At 42.4% G+C, this 21,880-nt stretch overlaps 1 protein-coding gene across 1 annotated transcript in view; it reads left to right on the top strand.

Annotated features, from left to right (window-relative positions):
• The window catches only part of CLASP1 (cytoplasmic linker associated protein 1), a 267,087-nt gene that overhangs the window by 126,988 nt on the left and 118,219 nt on the right, over positions 1–21,880 (top strand). The window contains exons 9-18 of the mRNA XM_073305074.1: positions 3,100–3,252; positions 4,268–4,341; positions 6,628–6,720; positions 8,233–8,378; positions 10,182–10,317; positions 12,010–12,080; positions 14,169–14,228; positions 15,670–15,747; positions 17,959–18,126; positions 19,593–19,642. Of these exons, the coding sequence (XP_073161175.1) occupies positions 3,100–3,252; positions 4,268–4,341; positions 6,628–6,720; positions 8,233–8,378; positions 10,182–10,317; positions 12,010–12,080; positions 14,169–14,228; positions 15,670–15,747; positions 17,959–18,126; positions 19,593–19,642 (1,029 nt within the window). The remainder of the gene's footprint in view (positions 1–3,099; positions 3,253–4,267; positions 4,342–6,627; positions 6,721–8,232; positions 8,379–10,181; positions 10,318–12,009; positions 12,081–14,168; positions 14,229–15,669; positions 15,748–17,958; positions 18,127–19,592; positions 19,643–21,880) is intronic.

Genomic DNA, 21,880 nt, shown 5'->3' with positions numbered 1-21,880 from the left:
AGAAGAGATTTTAAGCAAATTGCATTTTTTTTTAAATTTTGAGAGAGAGCAGAGTAGTGAGCAGACAAAGGCCCTTTTGGGTAAGGCATGTCTCTGCTGGATATTACTAAGCATCATTCATAAATGAGCATTGGGGTCATAAGGCAGGAGAATAGTCATGATTGTTAAATGGTAAACACTGTGATCCATATTTTATCCCTGGTGCACACACAGTGAAGTCAATGGATTACACCTGGGTTGAATTTGGCCCTATAGGATTTACAGCTAGAGTGCAATATTATAAATGATGATTGTGACCATCAGCTGTTGAATTGGGAAGAACGTCCTTCTTCATGTTACTGTATAGTTGATTTGGTTGTATTTTATTTTATGAACTCCACGTTCAGATTTTTTGTTCTTTGTTTCTTTTTCTGTTCAATACGTGTGCTGCTGAAAGACCTGGTATGCAGTTTTGAATGTGCCAGAATATTATCCTTAATTTTCAATCAAGGAAATGCTCTCTGGATGTTAAAGGCTATTTGACATAGATATTAGAAAAAACATTTGGCCACAATGTTAACTTTAAAGTATAAGAAGATCCATTTGATTGTAATTTGCCTCTCTTTTTTTATAGCTAATACTCAGGAAAGCTCATTTTAGATTAGTATGTTAGCAAAATTAATGGAGTTTTACTAACATGCTACAAAAATGAGGTTATTCTTGCTATTTGGTTTCTGAGTTTTTATTTTACTTTGTTATCTGGACTAGGAAACCACACCCTTTGTGTGTGCTGGGGGGATGAGGGTTGGAAAAGCATAATTGCTAGATTATTTTTAAGTTAAATAAATGACAATCTAGATGGACATTAATGCAACTGACACAAGATGTATACTATTAGATAAAAGTGCTACTTTTGAAATAATGCAGAATATCTGCTATCTGGTTGTATTAATGGCAATGATTTCCTCTTGGCTGGTAATAGACATAGCATAACCTTTTACTTGATACCCAGATATCTCTGTATAAGAATTTAAAAGAAAATGTATTTGGGATGAAATTCACCCCAGTGCTAAAGGTCTGGGCAAGCCCACCCTCACCACCCCATGATAAAGGTTTAAATGGTGCAGGGGGCCTTGTGCATGCTCACCAGACACTGGGTGGAATTTCACCCCTTGACCCCATTCAGTCCGTCCCTATTTACTGAAGTACTTAAGCATTCACTTCACTTGAGGCATATGCTTAAAGTGAAACTTATGCTTAAAAGCTTTGCTGAATAGGGAAGGACTTAGCCAGGTGCTTAAATGGTCTGATGAGTTGGGAGATAGTGACTAAGATATGCCCAGAACTGTTAAATGAGCTCTGCTCTCCTGAGCCAATGGAGTGGTTCGTGCTGAATGTGTTCAACCCCTGGCTGGAATTGAGTGCCTTGAATCACTCAACAGTGACCATTAAAGATTCTGCCTGATTAAAGATGGCACTGATGGGGTCCAGCCAGAGGGAATCATGTTCAACTTCCCGACAGAAGGAGGCGGGTGCAGACATCCCAAATTGGATGCAACAGTCCTGAAATGCAGAGTTCAAGTCCCGGTCCCAGGCTGAATGATTCCAGGACATTTGTTCTGGATTCCCTGTGGCAACGCTCCGCACCTGCCTGAGCCTCAGGGGCAGTGCCGGCCTCTTTCGGGGGGGGGGGGCCTGAGGTGGGCCTTAGCCGTCCCATCACCATGAGGCCCTGCCCCCTGCTCTTTCTCACCCCACACCCCTGAGACTTCACCCTCTGGCCAGATCAGAAGCTGCAGCCCAGCAATTGTATGAGCCGCCCAGGGAGCCTAGGTCGCTATGGGGAGCCCTGGACTCTCCACCTACCCTGGGTGGTACACCCCAGGGGGCGGGGACATGGGCCAGAAGCTGGTCTTGGGCACCCCGGCCCTCCGCCCAGGGCAGGTGGAGGGTCCAGGGCTCCCCACAGCAGCCCAGGCTCCCTGGGCAGCTCTTACTGCTGCCCGGCTTTGGCTTCCAACCTGGCCAGGGATGGGGCTTCAGGGAGAAGAGGAGGAGTAGGGTGTGGAGTTTGCGGGAGAGAGAAGGGATAGAGGACGGGGCCAACAGAGGCAGGCAGGGCTCCTGCATATGTCCTGCTTTTGCCTTTTGAAAAGGAGGTCACCTTAGGTTGGCGTAATGTGATCCTGAAGGGCTGTGTGGTGGGAGTAGATTTGGGAGAAAACATAGTAGAACTCAATCTGATTTTCTTAGCACACAAAGCTCGGGTCAGCCGTCCAAACATTTTACACCTTCCAAATGACTATGTAGCAAATTATCATTTAAAAACAAAGTAAAGTGGATTTAGGGCTGTTGAAAGTTGCATGATTAACAGCCCTGAAAGCCAGTGTCTTTTATTGATACATACAACATAGGGACAGCATGGGCAGTAGATATGTGGTCTTCCCCACACTGCCCCTTTGAGGAGCCTCAGGGCTTGTCTACACCAGTGCTTAAGTCAACGTAACTTACATCGCTCAGGGGTGTGAAATCCCCCCTACCTCCCCCGAGCGACGTAAGTTAAATCAATTTGAAGTGCTATCTACAGCGTGCTGTGTCAGCAGGAGAGCTTTTGCGTCTCATTGAGGTAGACGAATTACATAGACGGAAGAGCGTTTTCGTCGACATAGTGCTTCACCAGATACGTTACACGGGCGCAGCTGCAGTGAAGGCAAGCCCTCAGTCCTGTTGTACAGACACCACCTCTACGGGTGAGAGGGTAGCTGAGGATTTATGGGCCCTTCAGTCCTTTATCTCGGCTACGATTACAAACCACTGCCTGAATTCTCAGTTACACTGAGCCTGTTTACTCCTCTTGAGGTGGAAAGCTGTAGATCTCCTGAGCTGCCCAGCTCCCTGAATTTGTATTTAGAAAGGACGGTTGGGCACAGGCATTGATCATAGTTTGTTGGTTTATTCTTTTAAACATAACTTCAGCGAAGCCTTGAAAAGCTGTTGAAGTGAGAGCTGTCTCCAGTGTTCTTGCAGGAAATGCACAGAGCACCTGCTCCAATATAGGCACCCCAGTTGGGAAATGTTTTAGTTTCACCTTAGTTATGGCTGAATGTGGTTCTTCCTCAGATAAAAATTTTGATGATGAAGACTCTGTGGACGGGAACAGACCTTCCTCGGCCAGCTCCTCTACATCTTCAAAGGCCCCTCCAAACTCCCGCAGAGTTGGCATGGGGACTGCTCGCAGACTTGGGTCTGCAGCTCTGGGCTCAAAGTCCACAGGTAAGGCAATATTGCATATTGGGTGAAACTCACCTCTCTGCAAAGATCCTGCACAACACCTAAGCTCTGCTGAAGTCCCATTTAAGCCTTATTTTGAGGACCTACGTGTTGCATAGTCCTTGTGTTGGCCCTCATTAGGGTGGTGAATTGCTCTGTCTGAGAACATGAGAGTTATACTGTCTGAACACCAAAGATGTGTTCTGGAAGAGTGGACCTGCAAATGATTCCCACATCCAGATCCACTTAGTGATCTTCAGCATTGTGTTTGAAGCAACAGTGTGCAGTGATCCACCTTTTCTTCCCAAAGGAACTGCACCTCTGTAGTCAAATAGCTTAAATAACACAGGCTGTTTATTTAACAAATAAGGTCAAAAATGTATGTGCTAAACTCCAGTTTCATGCAATTTAAAACAGTTGGCAAATTGTTTTTTAACACTTTTGGCACTTGACCTCCAACTTCTGACGCTCTAATTAAAGGGTGAACAGAAAACTGAACAATGACTCTGAATTTATTTGCAAATTGCAACTAAAGGAAACTTTCCTGTTTCCTTTCTCAAACAATAACTTCCATCTGAATAATGTCCTTAAGCCTTTCCCTTTTCTCCCCATCTCCGTATCTTCAGTCTGTGTGCCTGTCAGGAAATCCACACATTAATCAATTATAAATGAGACTAAATCCTTTAAGAGAAAACCTCCCTTGTAGTTTAAGTAAATATTCCATCTCATCTTTTCAGGCAACACCCCCTAACATTTGAATGACTGCCTTAACGACATCGTAATGTGCTCCGTGGTGCCTAGGAATTGAAGGATGCTGTGTATAGTGTGTGCTTTGCTTTGAATTTCCTTGCCTTTGTTATTTCCATTACAGCTGTAACACTTTCCATGTAGGTTTGGATGGGGGTCGGGAGTGGGGTGAATTCTCTCTTCTTTAGGTGCTTTCATAACTGAGCATATTTTTAGTGATTATACTGTTGTTGATGAGAAGGGTGAAAAGGCTTTTTCATTTATCTGTCAGCAGCCAAAGAGGGAGCTGGTGCTGTTGATGAGGAGGATTTTATTAAAGCGTTTGATGATGTCCCAACAGTTCAGGTAAGAAGAAATGCATTTTAAAACATTTAACAGTAACAGTATAACACAGATGTCCAACCCAATCCCACTCTCATTGAAATCAATAGCTGAGGCCCATTAGGTTCAGTGGTGGCAAGCTCTAATAAAGAGGTAGTCAAGGGAGTAAAGAGATGTTTTCATTTTCAGATTTGGAAAGAGATGGTGAGTTAGAGAGATACAGGAAGGGGATTCCAAATGACAGGAGCTGCAGCGTGGCAGTGGAGCAATTGTCTGGAGGACTGAAAGGGAAGTCAGTGCTTGACAGACAGAGGGAAATGAGAGAAAAGCAAAGAGACAAGGCTGTGAGGTTGGCTGGAGCAAGCCAAAAGAGCATGTTTAAAATGAGGAAAGCCGGTCATCTTAAACTGGATCCTGCACTAACTCCCGAAAGCCAGTGGAGTAGTTTGTGGACAGAGAGTAAAGGCAAGTCACAAGATGTTGCATCTCCTAAGACTGGGAGCTGAGACTTGTGAAGGCCATGAAGAGGGACTCAGCATAACTTCAGTAGAGGGTTCATCTAACTCTGATATATGAAAGAGGGACAGTTAAACATCAAACTCACTTATTGTGTATCTGTAGACTTGAACCGTGGAAAGTTTTCAAATGCAGTCACATGCACGTAGGATTTGTCAGTATCTCTATGCTTTCATCAGCTCACAGTTTTCTTTGTCCTGACCCAAATTGTGGCCAGACTGAATATTTCCAGGTTCATTTGACCTTTTCTTCAAATACTAGTGGGCTCCTCTTTGTTATCTCAGTGCTTGAATGGATGAAGACAGACTTCCTTCAGCTATTCCTGATACGACTAGGGGATTTTAAACTAATCTCAGGAATTCTCTGACTTTTCCACCTCTTTCCTACCCAAAGATTATTTTCACTGGAGTTATTCTCACTTCAACATTTGCCAAGGATCTGGGTGTTTGATTCTAGTTATCTTCCCAAGGTTAAGTAAAACAGTTGTTAAATGTTACTTTTCTCAGTTAAGGAATATTGCTTGATTGTCCTCAGAGTTAATTATTACAATCCCGATTCATGCCTTTATGTTGGTTGACGATTGCAGTATCTGGCCTTCCCTACAGGCTGCAGCATATTCAAGATACCAAAGTTGGATTGGTAACATGCATGTTATACCATGATGTCATTGCACAGCTGCTTTCTCATTTTCCACTATATACAGTGGCAACATTAGAGAAGCATCACAGAATAGAGGATTGAACTCTAGCTGGGAGCCAGAAGCTCTGGAGTTCTAATTCTGATTCTGAACTGTGTGATCTTGCACAAATTGGAGAGGAGTGTCAGATAGGAACCAGGACAAACAGAGGTTTTTTACCTCTCCTTGCGTCAGCTTTCTCCTCTGTAAAATGGAGATGATAATACTGAACTGACTCGCAAGGGGTAATAGTTAATGTGTGTGTGCAACACTTGGAAAACAGAAAGAACTGTGTGCTGACTGTTGCTAAATTCTCCTCTCCTCCATGTATGCACAATTCACACTCATTTCAATGGGTGCTACAGGCTCAGGGCTGAATTTGGCCCACTGACTTCATGACTAGCCTATCTTACGTTGCTGACAGGTTGCATATATTACTCTTGCAAAATTGTGTTCAGCGAAATCAGGACTGTTGGCTGCTCAGCCTTCTTGGTTAGTCTTTTGTAGCGATGGCATTGATTTCCTGTGTGCTGGTGCAGTGGGACTCTTGCACTTTGACATTTGGAACATTCTTTGCACCTGTACGTTTAAAGCTACTTTTCAGCTTTTTAAATGTTGCGTATTTGTGTGGCCAATGGGCTATTTTGGGACATTCTTTCAAACACAGTACATAAACAGTGCCAGTAAAAACCTGCACTGACAGGGCAAATAGGTCCTTATAAGCACAGTTATCTATTGTGCCAACAAATATGAGCTTCCCTTATGAAGTGGGGATTTACACACTTTGTGGGCGTCATTTATGTATCAAATGTTGTTAATTTGTCTCTCTATATTTATTGGTGGTTTTGTATGACCCCCTAGAAGACTGTTTTACGTATGACGTTGACTCCAGAAATAATGCTTACTGCCTTTAAATTGTACAGTTGTGTAATAGTCAAAAATGATTACACTTCAAACATCCTGTATGTCCATTTAATATTTCTTGATTTTGTGCAATACATTAGTCCCTTAGAGTCGAAGAGCCACACACAGTAAAGAATTCAGGAGTGAAGGAGGTTAGAGGTTCAGTTAAGAAACCTTCTGATTCACTGATAACATTTTCTTTTTTTAATTCACAGATTTATTCCAGCCGAGACCTCGAAGAATCCATAAACAAAATTAGGGAAATCCTATCGGATGATAAGCATGACTGGGAGCAGAGAGTATCTGCAGTAAGCATTGGACCTATATGCTAATTATTTTAATGTAAGGTTTTTATGAGTGAAGTTCATCCCTTTGCAGTGTCAGCACAAGTTCTGTGCACCACTGAAGTTGTCTAAATAGGGCTGATGTGCAGTTTAAGTGGTACATTGAGTATACTGGCCCTCTGCATGGAGTGAATTTCACACTATGGGACTAAATTTAAACTCCTACATTAAGGAAACCGTGAAGTATTAGGTTTATAGGAATTTGAATATCATGAATAGGCATCAGATTAAATAAGTCATCATACATTTAAGATATACTTAATTTTTCAAACAAACAAATAAACCTAGAAAATCGCTATTGGACTTCAGAGTCAAATTTTCAAAAGTGGAGTAATATTGTGAAAAGTGTCCTTTCTGCACTCCATTTGGGTAGACGGATGTATGCAAAAGGCCTCCTCCTTCCCTGCCTTCCAGGTTGTATAGTCATTTACACCTGTGCAAAGTGGGTGTAAAACAGTTTGTTAGCATTTTATATCCACTGGACACAGGTGGAAATGACTGCATGAGGAGCAAGGTGATACAAAGTCAGACCTGTAATGGACATGCTGAGTTTGAGTCTTATTTATAGGCAAGCTCTAAGTTACACTGATGTAAATCTGCGTAAGACCTTTTCTACACTCTTGGTTTCTGCCACTGGTGTAAATACAGTGATGTAATTTTATTGGTGTAGCCCTGACATGTCCAAGCAGCGATTTGCACTGGTGCAGTTTTCCTCAGTCTGAACCTTGGTTCTGAAGTCTAGTAGTGAATTGATATTAGTGCACCATGATTAATGGTTTGCATTGGTGTAGTTATATCAGTGGCTAAAACTAGCTCCTTAGGGTGAAATCCTGGCCTCACTGAAGTCAGTGGGAATTTTGCCATTAATTTCATTGGGGCAGGATTTCACTCCTACTGTAGACAAGGCCTGATTCTAATGAATTCAGTGGAGATGTTCTAGATTTACACTGGTGTAACTGAGATCAGAATCTGAGTCATGGCTTTTCAAGTCAGACCATCTTTTTAATGAGAGAACTGTGAGAAAATTATAGTGTTTCAATGCATACAATGCACTTCAGTGTTTCAAGATGTCCCTAAACGTTGCAAATGGATGGAGGGAATGGAGGAGCAACCTTGGAATTCTTTGACTTGTTTAAATGTCCCAATAACTTTAATGATACGATTGGAAAAGTAAATGTCTGGCTTGCCACATTTTGTCGTTGGTCAAATTGTAAATGACACATTTGGATTCCTGTAGCATGGCCAAGGCTAACATATGAATGTTCTTACATTTATTCAATATACTGATCCCTGAAATATGTGATCTTAGATTGTGTTAAGAACCTGTTCTTCAACACATTAATATTTTTACAGGGAAGTTGAAAAATGAGCGCTAGTCTTGAACACAGTTCTGAGTGTTTTTATTTCTCATGAATAGATACCAGTGTGTCTTGCTATTTTGTCACTTGTAAGTCCTTAAATCTTGTTTGCCAACAGCTGAAAAGGATCCGATCCTTACTATTAGCTGGAGCTGCCGAGCATGATAACTTCTTTCAACACTTACGCCTGCTGGATGGAGCATTTAAATTATCCGCTAAAGATCTGCGGTCTCAGGTAGTGCGAGAGGCGTGTATCACGTTGGGGTAAGGAATACAAAGCTCCACATTCTAAATTGTGTTATACAATTAGTTTAGATAAAAGGAGGAGATCCTGGCTCGAACCCAATTATGATATAGTTTGGCCTTGTCAGTACTGGACAGACAAAGTGGTGTTAGAACTTGGTTTTGGCCACAACCATTTAAAAACCATGCTCATGCAGGTCATTAATCATGGTTGTACAGCCTGTGGGGATGGGTTCTGTATGCTGGTGGTGTTTGGAAATGTTGATTGGGCAGGCTTTGAATTCCGTTTTAACCTTTGAAAGCCATTACTCACATTATGGACCAGATTCAGATCTCAGTTACATTGGTGTCCATCTGAAGTAGCTCCATGAACTTCAATGGAGTTACTTAGGATTGATAACCAATGTAGCAAAGGGCAAAATCTGTTCTTATGGGTTTATTGCTGGCCAAAGCTAGCTTTAAAAAATCCTCAGAGTGTTTCTAAGTTATTCAAATACAAAACAGTGCCTGTAAAAGCACAGAATATATTCGCCGATCACATTTGCTCTAGAATGGACACCACAGATTTTTTTTTTAATTAAAAAAAAACGGGGTGGAGCTCTTTGGTCCTGGGCTATTGACCCAGATATACTTGTGACGTTCTAAGGGTCAGTTCACAATCAAACAGGTTTGACTGAGTTATACGTTTCTGTAAACAGGCAGAGACAGCAGAGCTCCTGTTGCAATGCCTGACCTTTGAGGATTTGAGCACCTATAGGGCCCATTGAATACCATGGAAATTGAGGGTACTTGGCGCATGGCAAGGTCAAGTCCATAATGCTGTGAAATGCTTTTCAATAGCGTAATACCACAGTTCCAAATAACAAATTGAAACGTGCCCTGAGTATCTGAACCCAATGGAACAGAAGTGGAGGGCCATATTTTGCCCTCCTTGATCCCACATTTTAAATCATTGGGCTTGCATGGAGTGCAGCATTTGGTCATGGCTAAGGACTGAAGGATCAGGCCCATAGTGGTTAATTTCACTTAATTCCATTTGAGATACAAATCTTATGTAAAACAATGCACTCAGTATCGAGGGACAAATTGCAGATGCTTTATATGGAAAACGTGATATTCTGACCCTTAGGAGACTGCAAAATGGAGTTGGAAAGTTCCCATTCATCCTGGGTCTGTTAAGGCTGGAAATGACAACAGAATAACTTCTCTTATGATATTTCTCACACTCACTTTCTGCCCAAACTGAAGTTAACAGGCAAGGAGGCAGCACAAAATTGAATAATAAAGACAGAAATTTGAAATGTGTTTTGTCTTTGGGTTCAGACTGAGTTTGGGGTGAAAGTACAGGTCAGTTCTTATTTTCTGTGGGCTGGTTCCCCCATCTGTAGTAACTGAATGTTGAATGCTACCAGAGCCATGACTTTGAAGAAAAGGAACTAGGGCATTTTTAATAATCGTTTATGAAATTCACAAATGTCAAGGCAAGACAGAAGCTTGAGAGAGAATGGAATCTGAAACTGACAAGCGCTAGAAAACCAAGTCATTGAGAAATGCCCTGTGGGTTTGTCGGTGCATCTTTAACAGGGTTCCAGTGATGTGGTGAGCTTCCATGCTGAATTAATTACTGTTAAAATCTGGATGAGCAAAAAGCATTGCACTGGTTTGAGATGAAAACTGTAAAATGAGATATGTCTGTTTATTCTTCTTTGGTGGAGTTAGAGAGGAGACTGAAAAATCATGAAATAGTGCATGTCAGATAGTCTACATTACTATGACTAGCATAATCTAAAGCATATTTACCAGCATTTCTTAATTGTTTTTCAGACATTTGTCTTTAGTTTTGGGAAACAAGTTTGACCATGGGGCAGAAGCCATCATGCCAACCATCTTTAATCTGATTCCTAACAGTGCCAAAGTAATGTCCACTTCTGGTGTCGTAGCTGTTAGATTAATCATCCGAGTAAGTATATATCAAAACAAAACTTTGTCTTATAAAGTCTTAAATCTGTCTATGTGATCAGATCTGAACTGAGGAGAGAATGTGAACATGTCCCTGGTGAAAATTAGCTTAAATAAATAGATTAAGCTCCTAAATGTTGCAGAACTTGGCTATGAGACTTCTTCCTTGAATCTTATCTGGGTATGGTATCTGCATTCAGACAATACCTTCCTTTTGTTGATCCCCCTGTCATGTCTTAGAACAAGGAAAACTATTTATTGAAACACAGTTCAAGAGGGGAAAAGAGACTGACAATAAATGAGAAGTAATAGCTTGTCCACTATCAATGGAAGTTGCTTCTTGGTGGCTCTTGTTGTTTATGAACCCAGTTTATGAATCTAGCAGTTTACTGACTAAATTGTTCAGTGGAAGTTGAGTAGCTACCTGAAAGAAGAGCACTACAGAGGCATTCAGATGCTAGGGACACTGTTAATTATAAGCTGTTGGCTGGATAGTATCTGGTGTATGGGTGGCTATTAGCTTGTAGGAAGGGGAAGGGGCAACTCCTCAGATTATCATTAGCCATCTGGCATTGAAGCCTAGCAGTGATATTTTGTGTCATGAAGACCTTGTTCTGATGGTTCAGGTTGTAGCATGCGTCATCAGATACATTCTAAATTGTAAGTAGAAAAGAAAGTAGTTCTCATAGTACTAGTAAATGAGTAAAGATGGTGAACTTGCAGCTCTTTTATTAAATATAAATGCTGTTGGTCAGCAAGTGAGGGTTCAAAGTCATAACTTGCCAAGTTGCTCTAGATTCCAGTTGCAAAAGAAGACCTAACCATGTTCATATTTACAGGCTAAAAGATCATTTAGGAATAATTTCATCGTTTAACAGGGTATCCTTCTGTGTTACTTTGTATAAGAAAAATGGAAGTACTCTATTTCTTTATGCATAATTCATTATTCTAGAATGATGGATTGTGTGTTTGGAGCAAGGGGCTAGGAATCAGGACTTGTAGGTTTAATTCCTGGCTTTGCTTCTGACGCACTGTATGACCTTTGGCAATTCACTTAGGGTCCAGTCCTGCACCTACTGAAATCCAAGGCGAAAGTGCCCATTGACTTAAGTGGTACATGATCAGGGCCCTACCACTCTGTCCTTGTGAAGCATGACTAGTGAAGGTTTGCAAAGGACTTTGAGAGTGGATAACAAGTGCTATCAGCGTAAGATTTATTAGGGAAACTTCTTTGCAGAAACAAAGGATTTTTACCTTTGAAAAGTTGAGTGTATATTTCTCTGAAGTCATTTTTAAACCACTTTTGCTTGCCTTCCCATCCTCATATAAAGAGTCTTTGTAAGCACTCCATGGTCAGTGCATCTTGTCTTAGGCCATTAATCAACTAGTGTGGCTTCTGCCCAGTGATGTGGCGGGCATGCTGTGGGGAGCCTTGGCATGCCCTACTACTGGAGATTTCTGTCCATTGATGAATATGGGTCTCACACTACAGACCCGCTGGAGCCTGTGTCCATAAGTGTAAATAAAGAATCCATATCTTTCTTAAAAATATTCCTTTATCTATGGGCTGAATTTTTTCAAATGAGCCAAAATGAGTGTGTGTACGTTGGCTTTAGGATGACTAAGGGAAATTAGCTTTACTCCCGCAAATCTAAAATGTAAAGGTTTTTTCCCTCTGTTTTTCTTGTTCTAGCATACGCACATCCCTCGACTAATACCCATCATAACCAGTAACTGTACCTCCAAGTCTGTTGCAGTTAGAAGGTGAGAATGAGGTTTTAACTTTTCTTCTTGTTTATCAATGGCTTAAATTCACCTCCTGTTTTTTTAAAGGAAAAGCTGAGTTTTTCAAAGCGATGTAGAGGATTTATCCACACATCTTCCCTTAACTTTAATGGATGTGTCTGAATCCCCTAGGTCACTATGAAAAATTCAAACCAAACGTTTTTTTTAAAAGTTTTACACTGTATAGGGAAGATTCACTGTTTCTGTTCTTGAAAAGGAAGGATGGCCTTTAAATAGAAATTAGCTGATTTAACGGAGTTAGGTGTGGGTGTACTGTACAGCTGTGTGTGTTTGTGCATGTTTAGATATTGCTATAATATTATCACATTAGTTTGTCTGCCTTCCGAGGCCTTGGATGTGCTCCTATTTTCTACCACCAACCACTACTATGGTACGTTTCCTTTGGACCAGAGTGTAAAAGTCACATTCTCTGAAATTCCATGGCCTGTGTTATGAATCATAGAATATCAGGGTTGGGAGGGACCTCAGGAGGTCATCTAGTCCAACCCCCTGCTCAAAAGCAGGACCCATCCCCAATTAAATCATCCCAGCCAGGGCTTTGTCAAGCCTGACCTTAAAAACTTCTAAGGAAGGAGATTCCACCACCTCCCTAGGCAACGCATTCCAGTGTTTCACCACTCTCCTAGTGAAAAAGTTTTTCCTAATATCCAACCTAAACCTCCCCCGCTGCAACTTGAGACCATTACTCCTTGTCCTGTCCTCTTCCACCACTGAGAATAGTCTAGAACCATCCTCTCTGGAACTACCTCTCAGGTAGTTGAAAGCAGCTATCAAATCCCCCCTCATTCTTCTCTTCCGCAGACTAAACAATCCCTGTTCCCTCAGCCTCTCCTCATAAGTCATGTGTTCCAGACCCCTAATCATTTTTGTTGCCCTTCGCTGGACTCTTTCCAATTTATCCACATCCTTCTTGTAGTGTGGGGCCCAAAACTGGATACAGCACTCCAGATGAGGCCTCACCAATGTCGAATAGAGGGGGACGATCACGTCCCTCGATCTGCTCGCTATGCCCCTACTTATATATCCCAAAATGCCATTGGCCTTCTTGGCAACAAGGGCACACTGCTGACTCATATCCAGCTTCTCGTCCACTGTCACCCCTAGGTCCTTTTCCACAGAACTGCTGCCTAGCTATTCGGTCCCTAGTCTGTAACTGTGCATTGGGTTCTTCCGTCCTAAGTGCAGGACCCTGCACTTATTGAACCTCATCAGATTTCTTTTGGCCCAATCCTCCAATTTGTCTAGGTCCCTCTGTATCCTATCCCTGCCCTCCAGCGTATCTACCACTCCTCCCAGTTTAGTATCATCCGCAAATTTGCTGAGAGTGCAATCCACACCATCCTCCAGATCGTTTATGAAGATAAGCAGGAGGTCGGACTGGATAATCACAATGGTCGCTTCTGGCCTTAAAAATGGATGATTATTTCCTTTCTGCTGTCTCATTGGAGAAGACCTATGCCCACTGTCTTTAGCTCCAGTCTCCTGTAGCTTGACAAACAGAAGTAAGAATGATTGGTAACTGTGTCGCCTACTGACTATAGCTCTGTCACATCCCTTAAGCAAGTCACTTAACACCTCTGTCCTTCAGTTTCTCTATTTGAAGAATGGGGATGAGAAAATACCTTCTTTTCAGACTTGATGTGAAGCGTAGTGTTTGTAAAGAGCTATCTACAAAGTAATATTAACTTTGATCTTCTCTACATCTCACTGTCCTTTGTATTAAAAAGAAGCAAAATCAAAACCACCCCACAAGTAATATTCTACAGCTATGGTCCAGAGCACTTCTTCATACAGTGGTGACAGTCTAGTGTTTCAGACCATTACTGTAGCATATGTTCATATTTTTTAGTTTAAAAACTCTTTGTAGAATTTGATCTTTATAGATACACTAGTATTTTTAATAAGGGGGTCACTGCTGATTTCTTGTGTCCAGCTGGGCCCCATAATAATAAATGACTGGTGTGTGGTGGCAAGTCCACTAGAAGCCATATGCCTTTTTATTAGCTTGAATAGCTCAGACAATATTTCTCCTTTACCCACTTTCAGGCGCTGCTTTGAATTTTTAGACTTGCTGTTACAGGAGTGGCAAACACACTCCCTAGAAAGGTAAGATCTGAGCATGAGCGTCCCTTCGGGAGAAGCGATTTGTACTGTGGTGAAATGAGGGCTTGAAACATCCCACCCTCACTGCTAAAATCCATTTTTTCTCCATTCAAAAATAAAAGGGAAAAAGAGTCCACTGAGGCCCTGTGTGCACCTGCTTAGGTGCAGGCTGTTGGGGGAATTGCTGAGGCCTCCCAAATATTGGAACTTCTGGTGGCACCACAGGTGTGGCTCCCAGGGCTACAGACTTTATTTTCTGAAAGCGTTGTTGAATGGACTAGAGAAATGGGTCCTCTCCAGTCAGGCTGCAGAGAAGATGGTTAATGAATTCTTGAGCACCGCCACTCTCCAGATGAAACTCAAGCAAGGGGGTCTCATAGTTTCCTGACTGAAAAGAAGTGGCAGAGAGAAGCCAGGCATGGGAGGAAGGGACTGGGGTTGTCAGAAAAGAAGATCTTAGGCATTTCAGTTTCCTGCTGCAGGCAAGTACTCTGTGGTCCAGTCATTCCAAAATATTGCTATTCCAAAGTAATAATGCTATAGTAATTCTAGATAGTAAAGCAGTAATACTATTCTAAATAGCCAGTTTTCCCTATACTGACCTATATGTTTAAGAGCTGGATTGTTCTGGGATGCAAAGAGAGGAGCACACAAGGGGCCTTTTCCTTCCCTTATGCTCCCACCCTAGATTTCTAGCCTTAAGATCTGACTCTTGCAAGTGAGGGTGCAGTTGCAGTTCCTGTGTTCACCCAAGCCCGGGGAGTACTCCCTCCTACAACCACTGGGGCTCAAGCCATTCTGAAGGGGTAGGAGAAGCTAAGACTGTGGGCCCATCACCTTGTATTATTGACTGATGATGCTGGACATATGCAGAGAGTGGAGCATGTTGCAGACTCCTAAAGGATGGTATATCATGTGCACTGGTGTTGGGGCACTCTGGGCGGGATTTTGCCTCCCAGATGCCAGGCATAAAGCCAGCATAGCTACTTTAAGGCTGACACACAACTAATAGAGATATAATAAGAGAATAATATTTGTAAGGCACATTATGGCTATTCAAACTAACAGTCTGTCGAGAAAGACAAAGAGGGGAAAAGGAAAGGTGATTGATCCTCACTTCATTAACCCAAATTGCCGTTAGCTACTTTAAGAGTTAAGAGATTATTTTTCCACCCTGGTAGTTTCCATGGTAACTAAGGAATGACTTCTGAAGAATGCAGCTTGGCTCTTGTTTTCCAGCAGCAAGGAGTGAAATAAAGCTGACTTGTAAGAATAAATAAATAATTCCCCTAAAGGATGTTATGTGGAAATGGGGGAAGCTGTGAAATGCTCTCTGTTTGCTGAGAGTGGGGAGAAATCACTAAACTTTGCAGACTCATCTGAGTGCAGGGAGGTTTTCTGCATCTTTACTCACTGTCTGAACAATGTTTTCTTCTGATCTCAGACACATCTCAGTATTAGCGGAAACAATAAAGAAGGGAATCCACGATGCGGACTCTGAAGCAAGGATAGAGGCAAGAAAGTAAGTGGATTTTAAAAAAAATAAGTATCACTTTATAAACACAGGATGGTCGGTGTGTGATGGAAAACTGAAGCTAAGACAAATGCATATAGGGCCTGTTCCTGCTCCCATGGCAGTTGATGGCAAAAGTTCATGACTTGAACAGGAACAGGAGCAGATCCACAAAGCAGTCAGTATGATCTGATTAATAAAACCCCAGCCATTCACACATTGCTTCTTTAGATTCTGGTCATTTTACATTGCTGTCTAAAATTAAATCAATTTGTAACTTTGTTTTCTCCCAGCATGGATTAATCCATGTATTAATGTATGTTCTTAGAAGCACAAGAGCATTTTGCTAATCCTTACTTATCTGCCACCAATATAATGCCTAGACAAAATCTGGTGGTTTCATTCCTGTTCCCATAAAACACTGGGTTGCCAAAGGGCAGTCAGATTTGATAGCCAAATATCATTTGATTTCACGCCTGATTCTTTTATCTCATACAAAAATCTCTTTGTCCTTAATGGAATTTTTGCCTGAGTAAATATTACAGGATTGGGCTTGCCATTGCTTTCTAAACTACTACAAAATATTGTAAATAATGAAAACCACTGTCAGAGTTAGTTAATAAAGTACAATTGTGAGGCAGCATTATTTTGCCTTTCTTAATCACTGATACAGAAATCTCATTAATTTGCAATGATTTTCCCTGTCACAAAGGGTATAGGAGAGGTTCTGCTGTATTTTCAAAAGTTTGTGTATGTGTCCATGGGAGGTTGTCTTGGTATACTGAGAACTTGTTCTTAAACTAAGCACCCATTAACCAAAGATTCTAGGTGAACTTTGTACAGAGAGAGAGAGCTGTCATTTGGTACATTTACACATCATTAACTTCTTTATAAGAATCAAATGATTAAATGCTACACTTCAAGAAATAGTAGTTCATAGTAGGAGTGGGTATTAAATTATTTTGGGAGGGAGCATTTTCTCCAATCATGAAAATACTGTAGGCACCCAGGTGTTACAGCAATGTGGCTAGGTAACCCAGATAGCTAGCTAGGCAGACTTTTTGAGGATTTATAGTGAATGTTAAATTCTCCTTTATTTTTTTCTTACTTAATATATTGCCAATATTAAGATTTACATTTTTGCATTTTATCCCAAATAGATTAAAATGCTGATGGCTTCCTCTGTCTGGGGAGCAGCTGTCACGTGCAAATGGCTCTGGATTAATTTGCATTTATTGATCTTGTTCTTAAAGTGTCCTCCAGCCTAATCCTGAAAGGTGCCTGTAACTCCTATAGATTATAACAGGAAGTAAGGATGCTCAGCATCATCCGAGAGGCTGTTAGTGCCACACAGGACTGGTCCCTTTGTGCTGAAATGTTTCTCTCTCTTTTGAATGGGCTAGATCCTGAGTGATGCTGAGCCACTCTCACTGAAGACAGTAAGAACAGCTAGCTTCAGCACTCCCTAAGATTTGCCTCAGTAGCAGCCAAAGGTTCCCCCATAGTATTATGCAAAGGGTCAGGATCATCTCAGGGGTAATTGTTAGTTACTACACATCTGCTTTTGAATGGTATTGAATAAGGGAGTCACTGTTATGTTACAGTTTGAAAGAAAAATCTCTGTTATTGCTGTCATGAATCAGGCCCACAGATCTGTCTTCAGTTGCAGATTGTTTCAGAAACTGTTATTTAATTCACATTAATTTGCCAGTCCTACCCCTTTAAACACCAGTGTAGTGTCCCCTCAGCCTGTATAGATCCAGTGTGGGTAAAAGGGTTAATGGTATTTACAAGCACTCATGCTAGATTTTGTCCTTGCACCGGGACGTTGCTGGTTGAAGCTTGCCATGGGATGTCTACCTTGTCTAATCCCCGCTGCTCTTGTGGGCTAATGGTCTTCTTCCTGACCTCCTGATTGGAGCCGTGACATCTGGGTATAGACTCTGCCCCTCTCTGGTGCTATATGTGTTCCTGTGATGCCCTGCACAGTGTACATCTTGCCTTCCGACTTCTGGTCAGTGTGTCTTGTGTGGAACTGCTTTCTCAAAACACAGTGATAGCCTGCGTGGTATGTTTCAGATGCATCACAGAAAGGCTGCGTCACTGAAATGGTTCAGTTAAGCTGTTGCCGTTGGGGTGGACATCTCCTGTGACTGAGCTGCTGTGGCTCATCAAACGTTACAAGGAGTTTTCAATGGTATATTGGGATCTTGTTTTCAGATGTTATTGGGGCTTCCACAATCACTTCAGCAGAGAAGCAGAACACTTGTATCACACGTTGGAATCCTCCTATCAGAAAGCCCTGCAGTCACACTTGAAGAACTCAGATAGCATAGTGTCCCTGCCTCAGTCCGATCGCTCGTCCTCCAGTTCCCAGGAGAGTCTCAAGTAAGTCTCTCTACTTTATTACCACTGATTTTATTGACTAAACTGCAGATGCACCTAAATGAGTAACTATGGCATTGCACCGTTACCATTCACAGCTTCATGCTTAAGCTTGTTTTCTCATCTCTTATGACCGTTCACATTTATTTCTTGACCTCAGCATTTGACCAGCTCCAAAATATGGCATAGGAGGTTTCTGGCTGGCAAGATATTAAAAAACCCCCCCCCCCAAAAAAAAAAAACACACTGCTAAATATCCTGGAGTCAGTCTTGAATCCATAAATAAGTGGACAAGAGGCTTTTCATTCTCAGCCAGACAGTATTAGTCAGCCCTCCTAACTTAAAAAGACACTTGTTTGGCCTGAAATTTTTCATGCTTAGCCTTAAGCCAGAGAAGTGAGTGTATCTGTTTGTCTTTTCTTTTTCTTGTAAGAAGAGAAGTGGCCAAGCTAGATATAAATTATATAGCTGCAAAATGAATAGCTTTTCTGCTGCAGTTGTGTATCTTGGCTGTTTTTGAAGGGACACAGTGAAAGAATTTAGACTCAAAATTTGCCCCAGCTGAAAAGTGTTAGAATTTTTTGAGGACTATCCTATTACAATATGAATTGTAAAATCCACCTCCATCCTACAAAGAAATGTATAAAATACATTAGTCACTATTTACATAGGACCTGAAATCTTCTTTTGTTCTGTTAATGCTCATGGTAATTTTTTCATACTCTTTTCTAAGGAGTTTTATTGAGCTTCAATATTTATATTTAAACAATAAATCCTGTTAGACAACTATTTACAGATAGTAATAGACTATTACAAACCCTTTATGACTACATACTCAGCAGCTTCTAAAAAGTAATTCCATGTTTATCATGGTAATTATATAACTGTATAAAATATATATTTGATATATTTAAAAAGAAAATGAAAGAGGGCCAGGCCAGCAGTCTAGCAATAGCAGGAGAATGTTGCGGGAGCACAGAGAGAGTAAATAGACATTCATCACTCAGACTAGACTGGCTCCAAAGCAAGAGTTTCAGTGCAGCAAACTTCCGTGATGAAGGACCAGTGCTGGACTGAAGGCCAGTTCTAGATTAGCAGAGGGGAGTAGAGAATAATCATGGGGATAGACTCTTCCTGTGCCTTTGATCATTGAAGTCATTTGGAGCATATGTGGAGAGTTCTGAAAACAAAGAGGGCAGTTTTGAATGAAATCCTGAAATAAGTGGGGAGCCACTGGAGGTGTCTGAAGTTGTGGTTGGTATGGTTGTGCTTCTGTGTATATAGCAACTTTGGCACACCCTGAAGTCTGGAGAGTGGGGTTGTAATTACGCCACTGCTATTTTTAATAACTGGTTATTAATGTAGTAATGTAGAACAAAGCCTCCTAAAATGTGATGGCATTTTTATAGCCAGGATTATTGGTAACTCAAAAAATACCTGTTTGATAAATGTTTGTGTTTAATTTCTAGCCGTCCATTGTCTGCCAAAAGAAGTCCTACTGGAAGCACTACATCCAGAGGTGAGAACAGGAACTGTAGGATACATAATCACCTGTTGCAGGGGAAGATTTGTAATGAAGTAAGATAAAAGACTCAAATATTTCTATGTTCAAAATAGTGATTCTGGTTATAATGAAATCTCCATTTACTGTGAAGTTGTTCTTTTGGTCATGAGTCCAGTCACATATAGCTGTTCCTTTGGTCACCAGCATATAGTGGAGGCACCTTAAGTGCATGTCTCCTATGGTGCTAAATTCCAAATTGATCACAAAAGTGCTTTCACCTATGGACACAAGAGATGTCTGGACCACTTCACCATCGGAGCCCTAGTGCACTTGACTGCACGGGCAGGTGGGTGGACAAGAATACCTAACAGGCCTTTTCCATCTCTGATTTTTGTTTGGCTTTCAATAGCCACCGCCTCAGTCTCCACTACGTACCCCAGAACAGGCATGGTATCCCACAGAGGCCTTTGATACAGTCAAAAGTAATGCTGAGCCTCCTTGATCTTCTTCATCAAGACTTTCCAGCATGTAGAATCTTCAGAGCTTTGCTTTGGTTCCAAGCACTTGCAGCTTAATGCCTGAAGGGCATAGTCGTGGGTGGGAACATCAGTGAGTGAGGGGAACAGAAAATCTTCATGGGCAGATGAGGTTACTGTTAGCAGGCCTTGCTAACAGTAACTTTCAAAATGCAGGGCCCAGACTAATTGATTCGATCACACTTTAGTCTGCTACTAGATACCATCAGCTGAGAGTATAAGGCTATGTTTTAGTCACAGGTATTTTTAGTAAAAGTCATGGACAGGTCACGGGTAGTAAACAAAAATTCACGGCCTGTGACCTGTCCATGACTTGTACTATATACCCCTGACTAAATCTTGGGTGCTCTGGAGCAGCAGGCAGCCCAGGGGCACTGCGGGTGCTCTGGGGCAGGGGGTGGCTGAGGGGCGCCGCAGGTGTTCAGGGGTGGGTGGGGCAGCCCAGGACCCCTGCAGGTGCTGGGGGAGGCAGCGGCCCAGGACCCCTGCTGCTGCTGGGAGCGGGGAGAGATTTTGTGGGGCTGGCGGGTTCGCTACCTGGCTCTGCACAGCTCTCTGGAAGCAGCGACATGTCCCTAGGTGGAGGCGTGGCCAGGCAGTTCTGCACACTGCCTCTGCCCCGAGCACTGGCTCCGCAGCTCCCATTGATCATGGTTCCTGGCCAATGGGAGCTGCAAAGCCAGTGCTCGGGGTTGGGGCAGCATGTGGAGCCGTCTGGCCATGCTTCCGCCTAGGAGCCAAGGAACATGTTGCTGCTTCCGGGGAGCCCCCCGAGGTAAGCGCTACTCGGAGCCCTCACCCAGTCCAGTGCCCCAAATCCTTGCCCCAGCCCTGATTCCCCTCCCACACCCAAACTCCTTCTGCTGATTGTGGGGGTGGTGGTGGTGGTACGGTGGCCCGAGACTGCCCCAGCAGCAACTGGTGCAGCTGGCCCAGGGGCTGCCCGAGCTGCTCAGGCAGCCCCTGGGCCAGCTGCATTGGCCATTGCAGAAGTCCTGTAAAATCACAGAATCCATGAGCTCCATGACAGACTCCAGGCTTACATATAAGTAATATATTTTTCTGCTCACAGATACCATTGCAGAACAGCACTGTGAATTAGTTCAAAATAAAGAGAGACATGGTGGATGAGGCAATATATTTTAATGGACTGATGAGAGTAGGGGAAACTGTACTTAGAAAAGAACAGGGCACTGGTAATGAGATACGAAATCATTGACATCTAGGTCACTACTTCTAGGTATTCCAGCTCAGGAGTTGCCCCAAAATTTTACTAGTTGGTGAGTGGTGCTATGTGTGAACTACATTGAATTTCACAGTCTAGGTCTCAGTAGATGGGGCTATAGCTTGGTCTTCACTTAAAAGTTAGGGCAACATAGCTACATCGCTCAGGGGTGTGAAAAATCCATACCCCAAGCAATGTAGCTACTCTGACGTAACCCCTGGTGTAGACCCAGTTAGGCCGCGGAATAATGCTTCCATGGATTTGCCTACTGTTGCTCAGGGTGATGGTGTTTCTACACTGGCAGGAATATGCCTTCCATTGGTATAGATTGCATCTACGTTATGGGGTTGTGCCATAGCTAGGCCACTATAATCCCTGTAGTGTAAACATGGCCTGCATCACATAGCCACCACCCGAACTGCCCTTGATTAGGGCCTTGTTTGCCATCTCAGCAGAGAGGCCAAGGCTTGAACGGGTTGTAGAGACTGAACT

This window comes from Lepidochelys kempii, chromosome 11, assembly GCF_965140265.1.
Source record: "Lepidochelys kempii isolate rLepKem1 chromosome 11, rLepKem1.hap2, whole genome shotgun sequence".
NCBI lineage: Eukaryota > Metazoa > Chordata > Testudines > Cheloniidae > Lepidochelys > Lepidochelys kempii.
This window is presented reverse-complemented; position numbering and strand designations above follow the sequence as displayed.